Below are 24,849 nucleotides of genomic sequence, written 5' to 3' on the forward strand. Positions count from 1 at the left end.
AGGTGCTGACTGTGATCTGGAGTTCCAGGCAATGTAGAGAGGGCTACAACAACAGGTGCTGACTGTCACCTGGCGATCCAAGCAATCTACAGAGGGCAGGGGCTGCAGCAACAGGTGCTGACTGTCACCTGGCAATCCAGGCAATGTAGAGAGGGCGGGGCTACAGCAACAGGTGCTGACTGTCACCTGGCGATCCAAGCTATGTAGAGAGGGTGGGGGCTGCAGCAGTAGGTGTTGACTGTCACCTGGAGATCCAGGCAATGTAGAGAGGGTGGGGCTGCAGCAACAGGTGCTGACTGTGATCTGGTGATCCAGGCAATGTAGAGAGGGCGGGGCTGCAGCGACAGGTGCTGACTATCACCTGGCAATCCAGGCAATGTAGAGAGGGCGGGGCTCCAGCAACAAGTGCTGACTGTGATCTGGAGTTCCAGGCAATGTAGAGAGGGCTACAACAACAGGTGCTGACTGTCACCTGGCGATCCAAGCAATCTACAGAGGGCAGGGGCTGCAACAATAGGTGCTGACTGTGACCTGGTGATCCAGGCAATGTAGAGAGGGCGGGGGCTGCAGCAACAGGTGCTGACTGTCATCTGGCAATCCAGACAATGTAGAGAGGGCGGGGCTCCAGCAACAGGTGCTGACTGTGATCTGGAGTTCCAGGCAATGTAGAGAGGGCTACAACAACAGGTGCTGACTGTCACCTGGCGATCCAAGCAATCTACAGAGGGCAGGGGCTGCAGCAACAGGTGCTGACTGTCACCTGGCAATCCAGGCAATGTAGAGAGGGCGGGGCTACAGCAACAGGTGCTGACTGTCACCTGGCGATCCAAGCTATGTAGAGAGGGTGGGGGCTGCAGCAGTAGGTGTTGACTGTCACCTGGCGATCCAGGCAATGTAGAGAGGGTGGGGCTGCAGCAACAGGTGCTGCCTGTGACCTGGCAATCCAGGCAATGTAGAGAGGGCGGGGGCTGCAGCAACAGGTGCTGACTGTGATCTAGCAATCCAGGCAATGTAGAGAGGGCGGGGCTGCAGCAACAGGTGCTGACTGTAATCTAACAATCCAGACAATGTACAGAGGGCGGGGGCTGTAGCAACAGGTGCTGTGACCTGGCAATCGAGGCAATATAGAGAAGGCAGGGGCTGTAGCAGTAGGTGCTGACAGTGACCTGGCAATCCTGGCAATGTAGAGAGGGCGGGGCTGCAGCAACAGGTGCTGACTGTGACCTGGCAATCCAGTGATGTAGAGAGGGCGGAGGCTGCAGCAACAGGTGCTGACTGTCCCTGGCAATCCAGGGATGTAGAGAGGGCGGGGGCTGCAGCAACAGGTGCTGACTGTGACCTGGCAATCCAGGCAATGTAGAGAGGGCGTGGGCTGCAGCCACAGGTGCTGACTGCGATCTGGCAATCCAGGGATGTAGAGAGGGCGGGGGCTGCAGCAGTAGGTGCTGACTGTGATCTGGCAATCCAGGGATGTAGAGAGGGTGAGGGCTGCTGCAGCAGGTGCTGACTGTTATCTGGCAATACAGGCAATGTAGAGACGGCGGGGGCTGCAGCAACAGGTGCTGACTGTGATCTGGTGATCCAGGCAATGTAGAGAGGGCGGGGCTGCAGCAACAGGTGCTGACTGTCACCTGGCAATCCAGGCAATGTAGAGAGGGCGGGGTTGCAGCAACAGGTGCTGACTGTCACCTGGCGATCGAGGCAATGCATGACTGTGACCTGGAGATCCAGGCAATGTAGAGAGTACGGGGCTGCAGCAACAGGTGCTGACTGTGACCTGGCGATCCAGGCAATGTAGAGAGGGCAGGGACTGCAGCAACAGGCGCTGACTGTGATCTGACAATCCAGGCAATGTAGAGAGGGCAGGGCTGCAGCAACAGGTGCTGACTGTGATCTGGCAATCCAGGCAATGTAGAGAGGACAGGGGCTGCAGCAACAGTTGCGGACCATGACCTGGCAATCCAGGCAATGTAGAGAGGGCAGAGGCTGCAGCAACAGGTGCTGACTGTGACCTGGCAATCCAGGGATGTAGAGAGGGCAGAGGCTGCAGCAACAGGTGCTGACTGTGACCTGGCAATCCAGGGATGTAGAGAGGGCAGTGGCTGCAGAAGTAGGTGCTGACTGTGATCTAGCAATCCTGGAAATGTAGAGATGTCCAAGAGCTTCAGCAACAGGTGCTGACCATGACCTGGCGATCCAGGCAATGTAGAGAGGGCGGGGGCTGCAGCAACAAGTGCTGACTGTGACCGGGCGATCCAGGCAATGGAGAGAGGGCGGGGGCTGCAGCAACAGGTGCTGACTGTGACCTGGCGATCGAGGCAATGTATGACTGTGACCTGGCAATCCAGGCAATGTAGAGAGGGCGGGGACAGCAGCAAGAGGTGCTGACTGTGATCTGACAATCCAGGCAATGTAGAGAGGGCAAGCGCTGCAGCATCAAGTGCTGACTGTGACCTGGCAATCCAGGCAATGTAGAGAGGGCGGGGACTACAGCAACAGGTGCTGACTGTGATCTGACAATCCAGGCAATGTAGAGAGGGCAGGGGCTGCAGCAACAGGTGCTGACTTTCACCTCGTGATCCAGGCAATGTAGAGAGGACGGGGGTTGCAGCAACAGGTCCTGACTGTCACCTGGCGATCGAGGCAATGTATGACTGTGACCTGGAGATCCAGGCAATGTAGAGAGGGCGGGGACAGCAGCAACAGGTGCTGACTGTGAACTGACAATCCAGGCAATGTAGAGAGGGCAGGGCTGCAGCAACAGGTGCTGACTGTGATCTGGCAATCCAGGCAATGTAGAGAGGGCAGGGGCTGCAGCAACAGGTGCGGACCGTGACCTGGCAATCCTGGCAATGTAGAGAGGGCAGAGGCTGCAGCAACAGGTGCTGACTGTGACCTGGCAATCCAGGGATGTAGAGAGGGCAGTGGCTGCAGAAGTAGGTGCTGACTGTGATCTAGCAATCCTGGAAATGTAGAGATGTCCAAGAGCTTCAGCAACAGGTGCTGACCATGACCTGGCGATCCAGGCAATGTAGAGAGGGCGGGGGCTGCAGCAACAGGTGCTGACTGTGACCTGGCGATCCAGGCAATGGAGAGAGGGCGGGGGCTGCAGCAACAGGTGCTGACTGTGACCTGGCGATCGAGGCAATGTATGACTGTGACCTGGCGATCCAGGCAATGTAGAGAGGGCGGGGACAGCAGCAAGAGGTGCTGACTGTGATCTGACAATCCAGGCAATGTAGAGAGGGCAAGCGCTGCAGCATCAAGTGCTGACCGTGACCTGGCAATCCAGGCAATGTAGAGAGGGCGGGGACTACAGCAACAGGTGCTGACTGTGATCTGACAATCCAGGCAATGTAGAGAGGGCAGGGGCTGCAGCAACAGGTGCTGACTTTCACCTGGTGATCCAGGCAATGTAGAGAGGACGGGGTTGCAGCAACAGGTCCTGACTGTCACCTGGCGATCGAGGCAATGTATGACTGTGACCTGGAGATCCAGGCAATGTAGAGAGGGCGGGGACAGCAGCAACAGGTGCTGACTGTGATCTGACAATCCAGGCAATGTAGAGAGGGCAGGGCTGCAGCAACAGGTGCTGACTGTGATCTGGCAATCCAGGCAATGTAGAGAGGGCAGGGGCTGCAGCAACAGGTGCGGACCGTGACCTGGCAATCCTGGCAATGTAGAGAGGGCAGAGGCTGCAGCAACAGGTGCTGACTGTGACCCGGCAATCCAGGGATGTAGAGAGGGCAGTGGCTACAGATGTAGATGTGATCTAGCAATCCTGGAAAGGTAGAGATGTCCAAGAGCTTCAGCAACAGGTGCTGACCGTGACCTGGCGATCCAGGCAATGTAGAATGGGCGGGGGCTGCAGCAACAGGTGCTGACTGTGACCTGGCGATCCAGGCAATGGAGAGAGGGCGGGGGCTGCAGCAACAGGTACTGACTGTGACCTGGCGATCGAGGCAATGTATGACTGTGACCTGGCGATCCAGGCAATGTAGAGAGGGCGGGGACAGCAGCAAGAGGTGCTGACTGTGATCTGACAATCCAGGCAATGTAGAGAGGGCGGGGCTGCAGCAACAGGTGCTGACTGTGATCTGGCAATCCAGGCAATGTAGAGAGGGTGGGGCTGCAGCAACAGGTGCTGACTGTGATCTGGCGATCCAGGCAATGTAGAGAGGGCAGGGCTGCAGCAACAGGTGCTGACTGTGACCTGCCAATCCAGGGATGTAGAGAGGGCAGTGGCTGCAGCAACAGGTGCTGACTGTGATCTGGTGATCCAGGCAATGTAGAGAGGGTGGGTGCTGCAGCAACAGGTGCTGACTGTGATCTGGTGATCCAGGCAATGTAGAGAGGGCAGAGGCTGCTTCACCAGGTGCTGACTGTGACCTGGCAATCGGGACAAGGTATAAGGAATCTGGGCTGCAGCTGTAGGACCCTGACTGTGACATACGTTCAGATGCTTCAGGGCCAAAGCTATCAATTGTTTGGCCATTGAAGTGGCGCAAGGGCCCAGAGGCCTTGGGGACCTACCCAACTTTGGTTAGTTCTGTATTTTATTACCAGATTGCAGTCAGGGATCCCACTTTCCCTGTTTGTTCCAGGGCCTTTGCACATTTGCTATGCCACTGGATGCTGCGGTGGGTGCAGCTTCTGCCCCTGGTGACTCGGGAAGAGCAGAGAGGAGCTGTTCATGCCTCTTGGTAGAAGTGCAGGCACAGCAGCAGAAACCCATGTGTCTTGTACACAACACAGCACAGGGCCCGAGAGAAATGGTAGTGGGAGGACCAGAAGCAGCAACAGAATGGAGAGACAGAGAACAGAGAAAAACAGGAGCGATGAGCAATCAGGGTGACAGAAGGATGCTAGGGAAACGGCCTAAACTACGCAGGCACAGCCATGCGTACCGGAAAGCCGCAAGCTGAACAACCCTTGTCTGAACCACGCATATGTCTTATCTACGCATTTGCGTGATTAAGGCGGCCCGCATATGCATGGTTCAGGCAGCGCGCTGTGCGGATGGGCGGGCGAGCTGGAAGATGGATCGGTTGAGGTAAGTGGGGCTGGTTTTTTTTTTTAGGTGTGATGGGAGTTTTTTTTTATTTTAGGGGTGCATGGGGGGGTTTAGGGCTCAGGGTCGGGGTGGGGTTGAGGTAGATTTAAGAATAGGCAGGCCGGGGGGGACAGGGTAGTTTGGAGGATTTAGGCCTCAGGGCGGGGGAGGGTGGTCAGGGTAGTTTGGGGAGGGGAGGTTTTTAGGGGTGTATGGGTGGGTTTTAGGGCTCAGGGTGGGGGGAGGGTTTGTTTTTAGGCCTCAGGGCGGGTTGAGGTACTTTGGGGAGGTACTGAGCGGTGCATGGGGGGGTTTTAGGGCTCAGGGAGGGGGTTTAGGGTAGTTTGGGGAATTTAGGGCTCAGGGGGGTAGGGGTAGTTTTGTGTATTTGGGCCTCAGGGCAGGGGACGGAGTAGTTTTACGGGCAGGGGCGGGGTGGATGGCTTGTGTGTTTTAGATCTCAGGGCGCAGGAGGGGCGGGTTAGATTTCAGTGTAGGCAGGTCGGGTGGTATTGTGGATTTAGGCCTTGGGGTCGTTTTAAAAGCAGGGGAGGATACTTTATTAGGTTTAGGGCTCAGGATGGGAGGGGCATGGTAATGGGGCAGTTTTACGTACAGGGGTGTGTTAGGGTGCAGGGCGGGGGGAATTTACCACGAATATTACTTTATCACATATGCTTTTACAATAGAATTTGTTGTAAAGGCATGCGTGGTAAACCCATGCGTGGTAAAGACGCGGTCGTGGTTCTGACCGCATTGTTCAGGCATGCATTGTTTTTGCATGTGTGGTTGTGTCATACAACCGGATGCTAACACTGACAAAGCTAATAGGTGTGGGTTTAATGTGCTAACACATTTAGCAATCACACATTAGAGCAGAGCAGCCAGAAGTAGCCATCAAGGGTGGACAGAGGGCTATAGTTGTAAAGTAGTCCCTGATGCACTTCAATGGAAGCACTCGAGTGGAAGTAAAAGGATACACTCAAACAGCCAATAACATTAGGTGTGATATACTGCAGTAGGATGAGCCAAAACATTACTGACAAAGTCTTAAGGCAAAGGCCAAAAAGGAGTTGAAAGGAGTGGGCATGGAGCCCAGTCTATGTGCATTGTTGGGAACAGGTCTGTTCGACAGCTGCACCGTCAAAACGTGAACCTAAATGGGCCTGAGGCTGGCACCGTGTTCAGTGAAAAGAGGAAAATGGAAGCGAGGCCAGAGGAATGGAGAGATTGAAAAGGAGTTATTTCTGGCAAGGAGAAGAAGTCAGAGAAGGAAGAAAGGAACATGTGAGAGAGGGAAAAGAAGGAGTGCAGGAGTTAAAGTTCAGAGCTAGGGAGAAACAAGGAGCGAGAAAAAGGAAGTGAATGACAAAAATTAAAGGGAGTAAACATGGAAGGAGGTGTATAAAACAATTTTGGGGGCAAAAAAATAAAAACGGAGATGGCCAAAGTGAGAATGATCCTGCTAGAGAAAAGGAGGCAGAGAAGATAGGGATCAAGTAAGAATGCAGACACAGAAACAGAGATTCACCAGTTTAAAGGTAAAGAGAGGCAAAGGAGGAAAGAGACTGAGAAAAATAAGAGGGAGAAACGGGAGGGAGATTAACATGGGAGTCAGGGATGGAGAAGTGGGTCGTGTGAGTCAGTGAAAGCTGGATAAAGACACAGAAAGAGAAGAAGGAGGGTCACAGCAATAGGAGGTATACAGGGATGAGAGAAACAAGAATGAAATAGAACCTGCGAGAGAGCTGCGAACACAAATCAGCAAGTGTGAGGATAGAAGAAAGAAGTGCGTGTGGGGTAAAGAGAAATGATGGCTGGATTCACAGGGAGGGGAGGGATGGAAATGGACTGAAGAGAGAAACAAAGGTGGAAATCAGGTGTGTGGAGCCTCAAGGAGTAAAGCGCATGCAGGGGCGTGTCTAGACACCCAATGGAGGATGAAAGGATGGAGAAGGGAGCTTGCTGGGTGCCCAGCAAGGGTGATCCTGCAGCTGTAGAAGATGATGGAGCGGTCACAGCAGGAGCCCACTGTGGCCTGCAGGACATCATGACATCTCTGGGGCATCTACAGAGGCTGCCTGCGGTCGCTCCACTGTGGGCCTACTGGAGCTCAGTGCACTGATACCTAAAGCATGGGAATGAAGTGTGACACATCCTGCAACACATGAGATCTCTGGGGATCTACAGTGGCTGCCTGTGGTCGCTCCACTGTGGGCCTACTGGAGCTCAGTGCACTGACACCTCAAGCATTGGAATGAAGTGGGACACATCCTGCAACACGAGATCTCTGGGGGATCTACAGAGGCTGCCTGCGGTCGCTCCACCGTGGTCCTACTGGAGCTCAGTGCACTGACACTTCAAGCACTGGAAGGAAGTGGGACACATCCTGCAACACATGAGATCTCTGGGGGATCTACAGAAGCTGCCTGCGGTCGCTCCACCGTGGGCCTACTGGAGCTCAGTGCACTGACACCTCAAGCACTGGAAGGAAGTGGGACACATCCTGCAACACATGAGATCTCTGGGGATCTACAGTGGCTGCCTGCGGTCGCTCCATTGTGGGCCTACTGGAGCTCAGTGCACTGACACCTCAAGCATTGGAATGAATAGGGACACATCCTACAACACATGAGATCTTGGGGGATCTACAGGGGCTGCCTGCGGTCGCTCCACCGTGGGCCTACTGGAGCTCAGTGCACTGACACCTTAAGCATTGGAATGAATTGGGACACATCCTGCAACACATGAGATCTCTGGGGATCTACAGAGGCTGCCTGGGGTCGCTCCACCGTGGTCCTATTGGAGCTCAGTGCACTGACACCTTAAGCACTGGAAGGAAGTGGGACACATCCTGCAACACATGAGATCTCTGGGGGATCTACAGAAGCTGCCCGAGGTCGCTCCACCGTGGGCCCACTGGAGCTCAGTGCACTGACACCTAAAGCATTGGAATGAAGTGGGACACATCCTGCAATACATGTGATGAAGCAAAAAGTACTGAAAATTCCTCTGCCGGGAGTGATAGACATTTGACACAGCTCTGCACGAAGGACATCTGCATGGGCTCCTTCAGTGGTCCTTGCCTTGGCCTTCTGCTCTAGAAGGGAATGGTAAACCCCTGTGCTGACCACTCACCTCCAGTCAGATAGTAAAAGTTCTGATTCACTAGGATAGTATCATTACTCAAACCAGTCCTGTTCCCTTAGGGTTGGCATTTGCATTCTCATGGAATTCTTGCAAAATGGCTGACTAGCGGTCTGTTTGCTCTTCTGTACCCAGCCCCGTGTCCAGTAGCTTTAATTACAACAAATCTTCCTGAAACGGACCGGGTAGTCAAGAGTGAGCAATGCATTCGGTGATAGGTCATTAAGTAAATGACCTTCTTGCCTTTGTATAACTGGCCTCCCTGAGATCAGTTTGCCACGTTGGAGCTTCTCAGTTTCCTAGGATGACTGATCGAGGACAGGCTGGCGCAGGTGGGGGGATATCTGCGGATGTACCTGGACAGGCAGGCGCAGGTGAGGGGACATCCGCGAATGTACCTGGACAGGCAGGCACAGGTGGGGGAGACATCTGTGATGTACCTGGACAGGCATGCGCAGGTGAGGGCACATCCGCGGATGTACCTGGACAGGCAGGCGCAGGTGAGGGCACATCCGCAATGTACCTGGACAGGCAGGAACAGGTGGGGGGACATCCGTGGATGTACGTGGACAGGCAGGCGCTGGTGAAAGCACATCTGCGATGTATTTGGACAGGCAGACATAGGTGGGGGGACATCTGAGAATGTACTTGGGCAGGCAGGCGCAGGAGAGGGCACATCCACGATGTACCTGAACAGGCAGGCACAGATGGGGGGGGACATCTGCGATGTAACTCGACAGGGACGCGCAGGTGGGGGGACCATCCGTGGATGTACCTGGACAGGCACGCGCAGGTGAGGGCACATCCGCGGATGTACCTGGACAGGTAGCTGCATGTGAGGGCACACCCGCGATGTACCTGGACAGGCAGGAGCAGGTGGGGGGACATCTGCGGATGTACCTGGACAGGCAGGCGCAGGTGAGGGCACATCTGCAATGTACCTGGACCGGCAGACACAGGTGGGGGGGGGGACATCTGCGACTGTACTTGGGCAGGCAGGCGCAGGTGAGGGCACATCCGCCATGTACCTGAACAGACAATCACAGATGGGGGGGACATCCGCAGATGTACCTGGACAGGCAGGCACAGGTGGGGAAGACATCTGCGATGTACCTGGACAGGCAGGCGCAGGTGAGGGCACATCTGCAATGTACCTGGACCGGCAGACACAGGTGGGGTGACATCTGCAAATGTACTTGGGTAGGCAGGCGCAGGTGAGGGCACATCCGCGATGTACCTGAACAGACAGTCACAGATGGGGGGGACATCCGCAGATGTACCTGGACAGGCAGGCACGGGTGGGGGAGACATCTGCGATGTACCTGGACAGGCATGCGCAGGTGAGGGCACATCCGCGATGTATCTGAACAGGCAGGCACAGATGGGGGGGACATCCGCAGATGTACCTGGACAGGCAGGCACAGGTGGGGGAGACATCTGCGATGTACCTGGACAGGCATGCGCAGGTGAGGGCACATCCGCGATGTATCTGAACAGGCAGGCACAGATGAGGGGACATCCGCAGATGTACCTGGACAGGCAGGCACAGTTGGGGGAGACATCTGCTATGTTCCTGGACAGGCATGCGCAGGTGATGGCACATCCGCGATGTACCTGAACAGGCAGGCACAGATGGGGGGGACATCCGCGATGTAACTGGACAGGCAGGCGCAGGTGGGGGGACCATCCGTGGATGTACCTGGACAGGCACGCGCAGGTGAGGGCACATCCGCGGATGTACCTGGACAGGCAGGCGCAGCTGGGGCACATCCGCGATGTAACTGGACAGGCAGGAGCAGGTGGGGGGGACATCCGCGGATGTAGCTGGACAGCCAAGCGCAGGTGAGGGCACATCTGAGATGTACCTGGACAGGCAGACACAGGTGGGGGGGACATCCGCGAATGTACTTGGGCAGGCACGCGCAGGTGAGGGCTCATCTGCGATGTACCTGAACAGGCAGGCACAGATGGGGGGGACATGCGGGCAGGTGGGGGAGACATCTGCGATGTACCTGGACAGGCATGCGCAGGTGAAGGCACATCCGCGATGTACCTAAACAGACAGGCACAGATGGGGGGGGACATCCGTGAATGTACCTGGACAGGCAGGTGCAGGTGGGGGAGACATCTGTGATGTACCTAGACAGGCACGCGCAGGTGAGGGCACATCCGCGATGTACCTGAACAGGCAGGCACAGATGGGGGGAAATCCGCGATGTACCTGGACAGGGAGGGGCAGGTGAGGGGACCATCCTTGGATGTACCTGGACAGGCACGCGCAGGTTAGTGTACATCCGCGGATGTACTGGACAGGCACGCGCAGGTTAGGGCACATCCGCGGATGTACCTGGACAGGCAGGCGCACGTGAGGGCACATCCGCAATGCACCTGGACAGGCAGGCGCAGGTGAGGGACATCCGCAGATGTAGCTGGACTGCAGGACTGACAGGGGAAGGCAGTGTGCCCTCAAGTCACTCAGCCTGGCTGTGATTAATGCTCTCCTTGGGAAGGAGCAGTCCATCAGGACTGATAAGACGGAGAGTGCTGGGTAATTAGTGTAATTAATAAAGGAGTGGCTCCAGATAATGAGTGATGCTAATGTGCCGCTTCTCTCCGGGTGCTTGGGAGTCTTGTGGACTTTCCCATCATGTGACCCCGCTTTGAGCGATGCTTCGGAGATCCGAGCTTCCGGCGCCTCTCTCATCCTCTAATCACTTCTGAGGGCTAGATGTGTCTCCGCGCAGAGGACGTGTTTCTTCTGAAGGAGGCGGTCCATTGTGTGGTTATAGAAGTCCTTGCCTGACCTTGAAAGCTGCGCCTCTCTCATCAGCCTCGGATTGCCAAGGCGGGCAATCGGGCATCAGCCGATGGGCCTGTGCCTGAGGCCAGTTTATGGGCTGGTTTCTCGGTCTGTTAAACAGTGCAACCTGCATTGGCCCTGTCAGGCGCCACCAAGTGCACAACGTGAAAGCCTGTTATACTTGCTTTTATATGCAAATACTGAACCTGTCTCCATCAAATGACGGCAGGTCAGCCGGCTAATTGTCAATGGGCTGCTCCGGCTGTCACAGCATGCCCCCTCCGACTCTCTCCAGGTGTGACAGAGCTCCCGATGGTAAGCAGTTACCACTTGCTTTGCAGAGGACTGGGGCAGGGGAGAGGACCTGAGAGTTGGGGGTTGGTAGGAGGCAGAGAGGGAACTCTGCAGTTGATTTTTCTCCCCTCCATGGAACAGGGTGGGATAAATTAGTCTCTGCTGTTCTTTTTTGCGTGCCCCATATCCTCCTGCAGTCAGCAGGGAGAGGTTGTGGCCTTAGCGGACTTTGAAACTGAGAAACCAGGTTTAAGTCCCAGCATCAGCTCAGCATCCTGTGATCCTGGGTAAATCACATAATTCACCTGAGCCTCCAAAGGAATTAATCTGACCTTCTGTATTGTTATCTGGTGCTCTTGTAAAGCTCCCTAACACTGCTGTGTCAAGTTTATGCTATATAAAACTGTGAGGAAAGTGACACTACGCATATTCATTTTTGTATTTATACACTAGCATCAGTCCATTTGTTAGAACTTACGCATGATGCCACCTGCAAGTAAAAAAAAAATAACAATGCGCCTTTTGCCAGTCTCTGAACACTACACTACAGGACCTCTCTTAAGTAGTGTAAAAGTACTGCACATATCTAAAAGCCATGGGTGAGTGTAAAAGGCCTAAGGATGGAGAGCACTCTCAGGGAATCTCAGGGTGAGAAATATTCCAAGAACACCCAAGAGAATCATGTGGAATAATTTTGCTTCCAGTCTTGACAAAAGTTACAGGCCCTATATGGTTTAAAATACTTTTAGTACTGCAAATGTTTATGAACATGAGGTCCATGCTCCTAACTAAACAGTGTTTTGCGAAAGCTTGTGCTCTGCGAATGTGGGCCACTTTTTTTTTACTGCCCGGGCCTAATTGTGGCCCCAATCCAACCCTGTCTCTCATCCTCTGTCCACTTCTGAGGGCTAGATGAGTCTCTGCGCGGAGGACGTGTTTCTTCTGAAGGAGGCGGTCCATTGTGTGGGGACAGAAGTCCTTGCCTGACCCTGAAAGCTGCGCCTCTCTGCTCGCCCCTGTTCTACTTTATTCAACTATCCCTCTCTTTCGGTCCATAATGGATTCCACAATCTGTGAGTCTCTTCTATACTCCAGGTGTCGCTGGCGTGCACCGAGAGTGCACTCACTCCCCAAGGGTGGACACTGCCCTGTCACATCAGTTCTACAGCACAGGCCTATTGACACAGACCCTTGCAGGGACAGGGCCTACACACACTCTCCCTCTTAAACTGCACAGTAGACCCGGGGTCCTTAGTTCCACTACCCGGTGTGTCGCGTGCTGTTAGTAGCACTTACACGTGCACATGATACACCTCGGAGGATGTGTGCAGTGAGCAGAGTGTGTTATACGGAAGACTCGATGCGCCTTACTCTGTTTTTTGTGTCCCTCCTCTATGGACATACCGTGCCATGGGGAACCTTCCCCAAGACTCTCCAAGGGGGTGGAAGACGGGGGAAGCTACCTCTGTTTTCTGCCAGCACCAGGGCAGCCCTCGGACCAGGGTGGCTTGCCTGGCGCCAGGCCTACGCTCCGCAGACGCCACGTTGTGCGCCCTGGCTGGCCTCATGGAAGGGGCAGGCGGTGCGCTGTGAGCACAACACTGGAGTCTGCATGGAGGCCTCTGGAGGGAGTGACCCGTCCAGGAGACGGGGGACACTGCAGCCCAGAACAGCATCCCTGAGAGGAACCATGTTCACATAACTGCTGATCAGGACATTTCACTATCAAAGTTTCACCCAGAGCAAGAGGGAAAGACTGAAAAAAGGGGACGGAAGTTAGAAGATAAAAACAAGGAATAGTGATGAAAGGAGACAATGGATGACAAAGGCAGCAAGTGAGGTAAAGAGACAGGGAGTGTGGGGGTGGGGGGGAAGAGGCCTGAGCTGGAATCGGGACTCTCGACTGGAGTAGGACTCACAGCAGTCACCAGTGGCAGAGTTCACTGAAACATCTTGTCCACTAGGCGGTGCTCGTCTCAAGAAACAATCCTCTCAGTGCTAGCAGGACAGGGCAGTAATGGGCAGGCGTCCACCTTGAGATCTAGAGCAGGGCACACTGGTGGGTGTACCACATACAATGTGGGTGCAGCGGGCAGTACTAGACCAGGGATCCATGGTCCTTCTAATCTTGGCACAGCGGAGCTGGGTGGGGGCATGTCCTACTGAAAGCACTGCCCACGAAAGCTGGCACAGCTGCGCACAACCAGGGGTAGAACTGTCTGCTGGGAGCACCAATCTTGCAAGGTTGGCACAGCGGGCCTGTGGTCATGCGCTACGGAAAGCACTGCCCTTAAAAGCTGGCACAGCTGCGCGCAACCAGGAGTAGAACTGTCTGTCTGCTGGAAGCACCGTCCTTGCAAGGTTGGCACAACAAACCTGGGGGTACGCACTACTAAAAATACTGCCCCTGAAAACTGGCCAACACCAAAGTGCGCAATGTAATAATAGCTTGCCCAGTGTAAGATAACAGAAACACCACCAGAGCCCTTCATAATAAACAGTGAAAAACCCATAAATCGAAACATACCTTAACTCAAATTATATCTACATGTATAACCAGTATCATTAAGAACCGTCCAGAGTCTGTGGAAAATAATCATAGATCCACTATATAATCCACTAAGTCTCCTACATGTCTAAATAGAAAAACGTCCCCAAATAAGGGTACAAGCAAATGTGACCAAAAGGAGACTCTAAGCACCATCCTTGCAAGGTTGGCACAGCAGACCTGGGGTACGCACTACAGAAAACACATCCCTTGGAAGCTGGAACAGCCGGGGGGGAGGGGGCCGCTGTCTGCTCTAAGCACTATCCTTGCAAGGTTGGCACGGTAGGGCAGCACTAGGGAGACGCATCGCTGGAGTTAATTGCTGAAATGCCACACAGTAGGGCAGAGCAGGTGGCTGGTAGCTGCAAAGGTGGGCAGTGCCATGCCAATGCACTACTGTAAGCGCTGCTCTTAAATATTGGAGTGGCGGGGCAGTCCTAAGCGCCTAGAAGAGCGACCCTCGCGATGTTGGCACAATATAGCAGGAATGTGAGTGAACCGAATGAAGGGTTCCCTCTTTGTGCACCCATCCATGAAACTGAAACGTGTGACTGTTTGATGTTATGTAATCAAGTGCAAACCACCGTCATTAACAGAGTTTACGTATATTGTTAATTTGCTAGTCTGTGCCATGCCAGGCCACCATTTCTTTCTATTTCTGACAGTTTTACAGGAGAAAGGTGAAGGGAGAGGAACTTACTTAATCAAACTTTAAATCCACCTAAAAGTTTCTTCCGACCAGGGCACGTGAGGCTGCGTTGAGCAAAGTTCGTGGATGCTCCGGGGCGAAGGTGCTGTCCTCGGAGGCAGATGGCCTGACAGGAGCCCCCGTTTCAGGCAGCGGCCGCTTGTCCTCACTGGAAGATGACACCTCAACATCCTGAGATGTGGGGGGGCCCCCATTAACTCCCGGCTCGGGCCGTGTCACCCTGGCAGGAAGCAGGGTGAACTTATCACCGTGACAGCACGACCTATCCGCAGGAGACATCACCGGCTCGTAGAACCGCAAGTGACACTTAGATCTGCGGGGGCTGTGCGGTGAGACAGCGCTTTGGAATTCAAGGTAATGAGAAGCCGGCTTCTGGGCGCTACGCGCCAGACCCAAGGTCAGGAGATGTCCAGCTCTGCTACTCGGAGGCCAGAGCCTGAATTTTATACAAGTGGATACATGCTAGTTAGAGGGGAAAAAAATTATTCAGGGCCTGATTCACAAAGGTAAACTTACACTTTTGACTAAGTTCATGCCTGTTTGCTATACACACAGGAATTTACGACTAGTGTCTTTACGAGTGTCGAGTCTCCGCATCATAAATATGTGTCTTTTTATTTGCGGACACTCCGCACCCGTAAAGATACTACTGGTAAACCCCTCTGTGTAGAGCAAACAATTGCAAATGTACACAAAAGTGTAATCAGACACTAAGGCGGTCATTCTGACCTTGGCGGACGGCGGAGGCCGTCCGCCAAGGTACCGCCGTCAGAACACCGCACCGCGGTCGAAAGACCGCGGCGGTGATTCTGACATTTGCCCTGGGCTGGCGGGCGGCCGCCAAAAGGCCTCCCGCCAGCCCAGGGCAAATCAACCTTCCCACTAGGATGCCGGCTCAGAATTGAGCCGGCGGAGTGGGAAGGTGCGACGGGTGCAGTTGCACCCGTCGCGTATTTCAGTGTCTGCAAAGCAGACACTGAAATACTTTGCGGGGCCCTCTTACGGGGGCCCCTGCAGTGCCCATGCCATTGGCATGGGCACTGCAGGGGCCCCCAGGGGCCCCGCGGCACCCCCTACCGCCATCCTGTTCATGGCGGGAGAGCCGCCATGAACAGGATGGCGGTAGGGGGTGTCTCCGCCGCCATGGAGGATTCAGACGGGCAGCGGAAAGTCGGCGGTACCCCGCCGACTTTCCGCTTCTGGCCGCGGCTGTACCGCCGCGGTCAGAATGCCCGGCGGAGCACCGCCAGCCTGTTGGCGGTGCTACCGCCGACCTCCGCCCTGGCGGTAATTACCGGCAGGGTGAGAATCAGGGCCTAAGTATTCTGTCATCAAACGTACACACCAGGAAGCCTAAAACAGATTTTTATTACCATCACACTTACAGGAAGCAGAGATGTAACAGATGCAAATCAATATTTAGTACCGGAAGTGGTACCCAACCTCCCTCGTGGTACAGTGTGGTATGGAGTGCTATGCTTTGGGTTTATACAGAGCTAATTACCTCAAAGTGCTTACTGGCGGGTAGCATGATAACCTATTGGATGGTGACATCCTGGTGAAGGGTTCCACCAGTCCTGGCACCATCCAGGTGCTCGGCCATCTTCCATAACTGTGCATCCTCGCACAGAAAAGGTCCTTACAAGCACCCAAGAACAACTACAGGGGAGTGACTTCACACTTAGGGGTCTTGAACAGGAGGACATGGCCTTTGAGACTTAGTGCCAGTTTTACAAGGCCCTTGCGCCCCTTAGCGCCACATTTGTGGCAACATTTTTGTTGCAAATGTGACGCTAACTGGCCGCTACCATTGCGCCATATTTACAAGGTGGCGCAAACTAGGTTTGCGCCACCTTGTAAACCCTTTGCACCACGTTATGCATAATATATGCATGATGTTTGCAAAGGGGGCTTTCCCTCGTTAGAGGGTTGCTTAAAATGGCACAATGAAATTTACAAGATTCCATAAAGTGCATTTCCAGCCTAATTTTAATGCCTGGGTATGCAAAGGGGGCTTTCCCTCGTTAGAGGGTCACTAAAAATGGCGCAACTGAATTTACAAGATTCAATTAAGTGCATTTCTAGCCTCATTTTAATGCCTGCTTATGCAAAGGGGGCTTTCTCTCGTTAGAGGGTCGCTAAAAATGGCACAATTGAATGTACAAGATTTCATTGCGCCATTTTTAGCCTCATTTTAACGCCTGCTATAACGCCTGCTTAAAGCAGGCGTTAAAATGAGGCTCCCATTGATTTCAATGGGCGTCTTACCACTATACTGGATTAGCGTCATTTTTTTTACGCTAATCCAGTCTAGAGTTACAACAGCGTCGAAAAAATTATGCTATTGCCCCTAATGTGCGCCATGGTGTGCCGCATTGTCAATACGGCACTACCATGGTGGCGTTAGGGGATGCAAGGGGGCCGCAAGAAACATGGCACATTTTGTAAACATGGCCCACAGCTTTTTATTTCTGCTGATGAACAGCAGTGAGGAAGTATGGAAGAAAGGCGTGAAGTACTTGAAAAGGACCAGGCAGAGCGGCTGTGAGTGAAAGCATGCACCAGGAGCTGCAATAAAAGAGCTGTTCACCTTCCCAAACCACCACCCGAATGTGGCCACCTACAGAACTCTCACAGCACCTCTACCGTGTCCAGAGTACACTCCTTCTGAAATCCTTCACCAGCATCTGTGAACATCTACACTTTCTACAGGGGATGCATGCCCTGCAGCCACCACTGCCACACGGAAACACAAGAGATGCAGCGGTGCAGTGTGCACCAGGCACAAAACACAATGGAGACTTGTGAGAGGGCCTGGCCAGCAGATCTGGAGTGAAAGAACCGTACAAAAGTACACAACAGTCCCAATACAGAGAACATCTGTGGGCACAATCCCCCTCCAGGGTGCACAGGAAGGAAGGCTCACACCATAAACTGTAAACTTTGCACTTGTATAGCGCACTACTCACCTGTTAGGGTCTCAAGGCACTGTACTCATACCGCTGTGGAACCCCTCCTAGCTTTTCCTTGTGAGGCACCCACTCCTGGACAGCCCCAGAGTGAAGCCAGGCATCCAAGCGCTGTGAGGGCCATTATGGAGATTAAGCAAGCTATTGCCCAGAGTTACAGAGTGGGACCCATTAATTAGATTACACACCGAGGCGGGAATTATCTGGTCCAAGGGAACTGAGCCCAAGACCCACCAAGGCAGGAATTGAACCCTGGTCCCGGGCCAGATCTCTGCATCAGGGTCTGCCACTCTAACCATTGTGCCACACTTCTCCATCAGCATGTACAAGGAGGGCCGGTGACAACACAAGGCACACGGCCAGGAGGAGATTTACAACAAACACGAAACAAAAGCCAGGCAGTCCTCCCAGATCTTCCAGGAAAAGTCACTGGTAGAGTATCCAACTAGGAAAAAAATATGTGTAGCCTTCAGGTGGGCCGCCTTGCACCGATGTCACTCATCAGTCCATCTCCCTCTTGTAATAAGACGAGGGACAGTCGAGGCAGCTTCATAAAGGTTTATGTCTACTGTTTATTACAAAGCCAAGGCAGTGGTGTAACAAACCTGGAGGGGGACCTCCTCAAAGTATCTGAAGAGGGTCCCCTGCCCCCTGGACCCAGTCAAGGGCCTGCTGCCCATGCACAGTGTACTGTGCTGAGGGGCCCCCTGGAGCTTGGGGGCCCGACACCGCGTCCTCTGCGGGTACCTTTGTTACGCCACTGTGCCAGGGATGGATCACCACTGCCACTGCCTACAGTCATAAACTTTTCACCTACGAATCACTGATTTCAGGTTTGTTAGTCTCATTTGTTCAGTGGAAGCAATGCAAGACTACAACACCCAGAATGCACTAGGCTATCACACAAAGGTCCAGGACTGGAAAACGCACCCTTAATGACCCATAAGCCAGTGGTCAACCTCACAATGCCGGAAAGAAACAGGATAGCAATACACATACACTCCTTGCTCTTTCCATACGTCATGAATCAGATGCACCATCCCTTACCTAGGAGCCCCTCCTAAAATATCAACCTATCTTGTATATGTCGGTGTGTGCGAATAGCGATACTCCAAATTATGACAAGAAAATCTGAATTTCATTAAAGACATGGAGGCTGACATTATGTATTTTTCCTTTAAAGCCACTCCACGCAGCACTTTAAAGCACATAACAATCTAAAGAAACATTCCAGAATAGAACATTGACAACATATAATGAGTCCAGGTAGTCAACATTCTTCCTCTTTTAAGTGGAAAATCGAGTCAACTTCTTCCAATGCTGGGTGAAGATCAGACGAACCCCCGAATTACTCATCCGAATTAAATATCTTCTTAATGAAAACCAACTATTGACTATTCTCTAAAATAAAGAGGAAAAAGAACATCAAATACCAAGTAGAATATGGAGAACAACCTGAATGCAGTTTAAATATACAAATAAGCAATTAACTCAGACCTTTCTGTGAGACACAATTTTACCGAATGCAAAAGATTTCCCAGAGACATGTATGTACCATTCAAAGGTTTATTTAATTATTTATTTAACAGGCCTAACAAAAGTTGGTTTAGAGAGGGTGGGATAATGTTAGCCTCTGTGCCTTTAATGAAATTCAGAATCTCTTGTCATTGTAATTTGTAGAATCGCTATTGCATTACAAGACCCGAGGCTCCCACTGTGCATGTTGGTAGCCCCTCAGTACCACCTCAGACATGTACTCCATTGGTTTACAATAATACTTAGCAAAAGTTGGAAGAATTAGACCAATCAGCAGCTCTTAGGATATCCTCAAAGTCTGCCCCCTTTATAAAAGGACATACTAGCCGTTGCTCCTCTCATTGAATGAGCTTGGAATTTTGATAAATCAACACCAGCCAATTGCGTGGTCCATTTCACCCATCTTGCAATTGTAGCAGTGGTACCTGCTTTAAACGGCTTGACAAAGGAAATTAAAAGTTGGCCTGTACCATTAGGGCGAAATTCACTTAATCTTGAGTCATACTCCTTCATGCAGTTCGCCACACAAAGCTTCTTGCAAGTATCAAATTTTGGATAAAATATACTATCGGACATTGCTTTTGTTCTTCTAGTAATCTCAAAGGTAACCCCAAAACTGTCATAGAGTCTGTTACTTACCTCCAAAGCCTTGACATCAGAAACACAGCAACAAGAAATTAGGCATAGTAAAGAGGCCAGCTTCACAGAAAGTTTCTTCAAATCCAGATATCTGTTAGCGGGCCAAGACTTAAAAATATATGGTACTAAATTAACATCCCATAAGGAATCATATCTAGTCCTAGCAGGTCTCCTCAGCCTGATGCTTTTAAGTACCCTACAAACTAAGAAGTTCTTTCCTGTTGTTCTGCCATTTATCAGGCTATGTCCTTCCGAAATGGCAGATCTGTCGCAATTCAGCGTTCTGTAACTGAGGCCCCTGTCAAATTGTTCTACAAGAAAGTTAACTACTTCTACTATAGGTGCCTCCACGGGATCCAGGTCCCTTTCCAAGCACCAACGAAACCATGATCTCCAGATTCCTCTATATCTATTATGGGTCCCTGGAGCCCAGGATTCCTGCAAGAGGTCTTCTGCCCTTCCCGAAAAGCCTGACATCTCTATAGATTTCCTGACACTCTCCAGGCCAGAAGGTTCAAAGTCACATTTAGTACCAGAGGGTGTTCCTCTTCATTTGCGTTTATTAAAAGGCCCTGAGCAGCATGTAGAAAGAAGGCCACTTCGTAAGCCAGTTCTAGTGTCATTGGAAACCATACCTGTGAGTCCCAAAATGGGGTTATTAGGACAATTGAACACTTCTCCTGTCTCACCTTCTGGAGAACTCTCAGGATCATAGCAAATGGAGGGAACGCGTATGCAAAGGTTCCTTTCCACGATTGAAGAAATGCGTTGAATGCTAGAGCACCCAGATCTGACATCCAGCTGAAGTATCTCTTCAGCTGAGAAGTGAGTTGGCTCGCAAAGAGATCTAGTCTCAAGAGGCGCCAAACCTGAGATAGCTTTCTGAAACAAAATTCATTCCGTTTCCAGTTGCTGAAGTCTCGAAAAAACCTTGAATTCCAATCTGCAACAACATCAGCCTTCCCAGGTAGGTGTTCTGCTATTAGCTGGATCTTGTGTACCAAACAAAACATCCAAAGCTTCCTTGCTAACCCTGATAGGTCTTGGGAACTTGTACCACCTAAGCGATTTATATACGATACTGCAGAAACATTGTCCATTTTTAACAAGACCGCTCTGCCATGCAAAGATTTCTTGAAACTCATTAGGGCATAACGCCCTGCAGTTAATTCTAAATAACTTATATGATAATTTTTGTCCTCCTGAGACCATGAACAACCAGTCTCCGAAAGATCTAAGTGTGCACCCAAGCCAGCTAGACTTGCATCCGACTCTAAGACAAAGTTCGGAGAGCATAAGACAAAGTTCGGAGAGCAACCGAAGATTGCCCTACCATACCACACATCTATATTCTCTAACCACCAGGACAATTCTGATTTTGCTTCCTTGTCTAGAGACACCTTGTCCCCGTACCATAGTCCTATCTGAAGGGCTTTTGCTTTTATTCTCTGTAAAGCCTGATAGTGTAATGGGCCTGGAAAGATTGCCTGAATAGAAGATGATAAGAGCCCCAGAAATCTGGCTAGTTCCCTCAGAGAAAATGATTCTCGCTTCAGAGCATAACTTATTTCTTTTCAAATTCTTCCAATCTTCCTCAATGGTAACAGAAGCATAACCTTCACAGTGTCTCTGGTGAAGCCTAGAAACTCGAGAGACCTGGAAAGGGACAGAAGAGATTTCTCTTTGTTTATGATAAAACCCAAACTCTCCAAAAGAGACATAACCATATCCAGATCTTTCAAAATCTGATCCTTGCATTGGGATAAGAATGTCATCAAATTTACTTTCATTCACAAACCTCTCTCCCTGAGGTGGGAGGCTACAGCTCTCATGATCTTCGTCAAGCACCATGGTGCTGAGTAGAACCTGAATGGAAGTGCTTGGAACTGGTAAAGTTGGCCTTGCCAAGTAAATTGAAGATAGGGTTGATGAACACTGGCCATGGGAATGGTAAATTAGGCATCTTTGAGGTCTAATTTCACTAGCTAATCCTTCTCCAATAACATATCTCTTAATAGATGGATTCCTTCCATCCTGAAATGTATCTAAACTCCAAACTTGTTTAGTTCTCTCAGGTTTTTAACAGGCCTCCACCTCTTATCATTCTTTTCCACTAGGAAAAGTGTACTTATAAACATTTTTTGATCTAAAAAACCCTGAATGATGTCTCCCTTGTGCAGAAGTGATTTTATCTCTTTGTCTACCATCTGTTGCTTTCCCTTGGCAAAACGTCTTGAACTGGATCTAGCCAAAAATCTATTTTGAATCGTCTTACAGTTTCTAGAACCCAAGGATCTTGTGTAATTAGTTCTCAGTTTTGGGGAAAAAAATCTGAGTCGACCTCCCACTTTTACCACAGAAGAAGAAATAAGATGATTCATAGTACTCACCCTGATATCCTGAAGAGCTCTGGCCTCATGTTCTTGGGCCTCTACCACGAAAAGAACGTCCTCTCTGGTGGTAGAAGTTTGTGTTTGAAACGCCCTGTAGCCTCTGAATTGACCACTGGGAGATCGATAGTTTGAAAATTGGGACCTTTGTGATCAGCGGCCGGCAGAGAGTCCCCTTCTGCTGGCCCGACCGAAAACACCTGCGCTAAAGACTTTGCGCATATTTGTTTGTGCTTCATGTAAGGCTGTAAAAGTCACCACATGCTTGCTAAGTGATTTGATCATGTCTTCACAGAATAAAAGCCCTCTGGGATTTTCTGAGGGTTCTTTAACAACCAGGTACCCCAATTTTGGATTTATCCTCATGAGAACAACTCTTTGCCTTTCTGCATTAATGCTAGCATTTGCGTTGCCTAGTAGGACCATGGCCCTCTGGCTTCAACCCCTGAGTAGGTTGACATCTAATGGGAGGTCGTTAGTATGCACCTCTTCCGCCATATCAATAATCCTTGCAAGAGGACCGACTACATCCAGGAGGTGATCCTGACATGACTATAGGGACCTCTTGAGGCCCTTTCTAGGGTCTCTGCCCAATTTAGAAAGAAAAGTAATTAGTTCAGAGTCCAGGTTGGATGTGGGACAAACCTTGTCTTGAATGACAGGTCTTGAGCATTCAGCTCTTAAAAGGTTTCTCGCTCCCTTTTCAAGTAGGTGTCTAATCAATTTTTTAATACAGTTTGCAACATGCTCCAAAGGGTACCACACTGCACTCTTGGGATGCTTAATATTATGTCGGTTGAACATTTCTTCTCCTAGGGGATCTATGATGACATCTTTAGAAGAGGAAGAAGGTGTGTCATTATTCAGGAAAAGATCATCCCCATCACTAATACCCTGGTCAAGATCTAGGATATAGTCATCAACAGGGGAATCATCATGAGGATCTGCTTCCCCTACATCCACGTTTTCTAATCCCCCAAGATCATCCTGTGTGTTGTGTAGAACACCTTTCATTTTTGTGCAGCTTGGGACACCCATAGTTTGTGAGGTGCTTAGACCTCCTCTTCTTTTTGAGGTGCTAGGACCTCCCAATAATCTCAAGGTGCTTTGACCTACCATCTTTTTGTTAGGTATAAACCCTTTCTCGAGATGTTTTGACTTACTCTTTTTTTTACCCCTTTGTTATCACTTGTGGAGTTTTCTTCTGATGAAGAAGCAATATCCTCTTCCTATGGGTATTTTTATGAGTCAATACCTTATCAATAGTAACTTTCACACACGTGCTCATTTCGTTTTGAATGAGTCTTTTAATCATGTCCTGATTTAAATTTTAAAAGGACATTCCTGAGATCTCACCTTCCTGAGAAGACATGTTAGTGATGTTAAGTAATTATAAAATATCTTCCAACAACTTTAAAGCTCTCTCTATGTCTGTCTATGTCTTAAATCTGTCTCTATGACCTATAGGAACACAGTTATCCAAGAAAAAGAAAGGACGGTTCATCCAAGCAGTTGAAACTGACCTGAACAGCTGACAGGAGCTGCAACTGTCAAATGACGTCAAAAGTTTGCCGCGTCCTCATGAGCCACTCCGCCTGCACCATTCCGTTTTTCAAAGACAGAGAAACCGAAGTAAAATGGCCGCACGTAGGTCATACGTATGCCGAGTGCATCGCTACGCAGTCAATTCCTTTAAATAAGATTGATGCGTCATCTCCTTGAGAGACGAGTCGGTCTGAAAATCCCTATGCCCCAAATGGATAGATCGGGGTAAAATGCACACCGGTTCCTACTATCGGCCGAACAGACCAAGAAGCGCTTTGGTGGATGATCGCGAGCATCTATAATGGACCCAGCCTCAGGCCTAATATCAGGGCGGCTGCAGTAAGTCTAATTTCATGAGTGTGCTCCGGCAGCCGTTGCAAAGAACCCCAGCTTCAGGCTTATATCGGGGCTGCCGCAGTAAGTTTAAGAATTCCCACAAAGAAAACTAAACATATGTAATGTAATGTGACACTAATATTTCAAAATCTTCATAAATTACAGCCCTACAATGCGTTAAATGGCAGGTTAAAATCTATATCAAGTGGGTCCCATAAACTGAAACCCCAAAAACGAGAAACCAGACAATTAAAACAACTCAAACAATATTAAGAGACAGCAGAAAAAACATTGATACTTATCTGCGAGGAGCTACATTTAAAAGAGGCAGAATGTTTACTACCTGGGCTCATTATATGTTATGAATGTTCTATTCTGGAATGTTTCTTTATGATGTTATGTGCTTTAAAGTGCTGTGTGGAGTGGCATTAAAGGAAAAATGCATAATGGGAGCCTCCGGTCTTGTAATGAAATCTGGAAAGAATGGACTGTCCCTCGCTTACAGTCTGCCTTAAGAGGGCAGTGGCAGAGAACCTCACACAGCTTCTAAAACCTGCGAACTGTGCACACCTTGCCTGTCTGGCCTATCCCTGTATTCTTCCAGACTGAACCACAATATGTGAACTCACTGGCAGAGCTCCAAGATTACATAAGCACAACGTCACATAGAGTCTGCTTATAGGGTCACTGAAGTGGGTGTGGAAGGATTAAATCAGAGTCATCGGTAAGTGAATCTTCTTCTTTATTAGGTTGCCAGTACGGTAACAAGGGAACAGGTCCGCCTCCTCAACGCATCCAGGCTCAACTGACTCCAGGAGAATTCCAGCATCAGGGACGCTAGAATCCTAATGTGTCATCGGCCTCCACATTCTATAAACCAAGA

The 24,849-nt window shown here is 50.8% G+C and overlaps 1 protein-coding gene across 7 annotated transcripts in view; it reads right to left on the reverse strand.

Annotated features, from left to right (window-relative positions):
• LOC138295361 (sterile alpha motif domain-containing protein 12-like) overlaps positions 1-24,849 on the reverse strand; it is an 88,860-nt gene that overhangs the window by 10,778 nt on the left and 53,233 nt on the right. For 6 of the 7 annotated variants that reach the window (XR_011203577.1, XR_011203579.1, XR_011203578.1 and 3 more), the window contains one exon: positions 18,683-18,921. The exons of the other annotated variant lie outside the window; for it this stretch is intronic. Coding sequence is in view for 2 of the 6 variants with exons in the window: in XM_069233602.1 (XP_069089703.1) it covers positions 18,908-18,921 (14 nt within the window). In the remaining 4 variants the exon portion in view is untranslated. Of the gene's footprint in view, positions 1-18,682; positions 18,922-24,849 lie in introns of those variants that run through there. 7 annotated transcript variants of the gene reach the window in all.

The sequence above is a fragment of the Pleurodeles waltl genome, chromosome 5 (genome assembly GCF_031143425.1).
Source record: "Pleurodeles waltl isolate 20211129_DDA chromosome 5, aPleWal1.hap1.20221129, whole genome shotgun sequence".
Lineage (NCBI taxonomy): Eukaryota > Metazoa > Chordata > Amphibia > Caudata > Salamandridae > Pleurodeles > Pleurodeles waltl.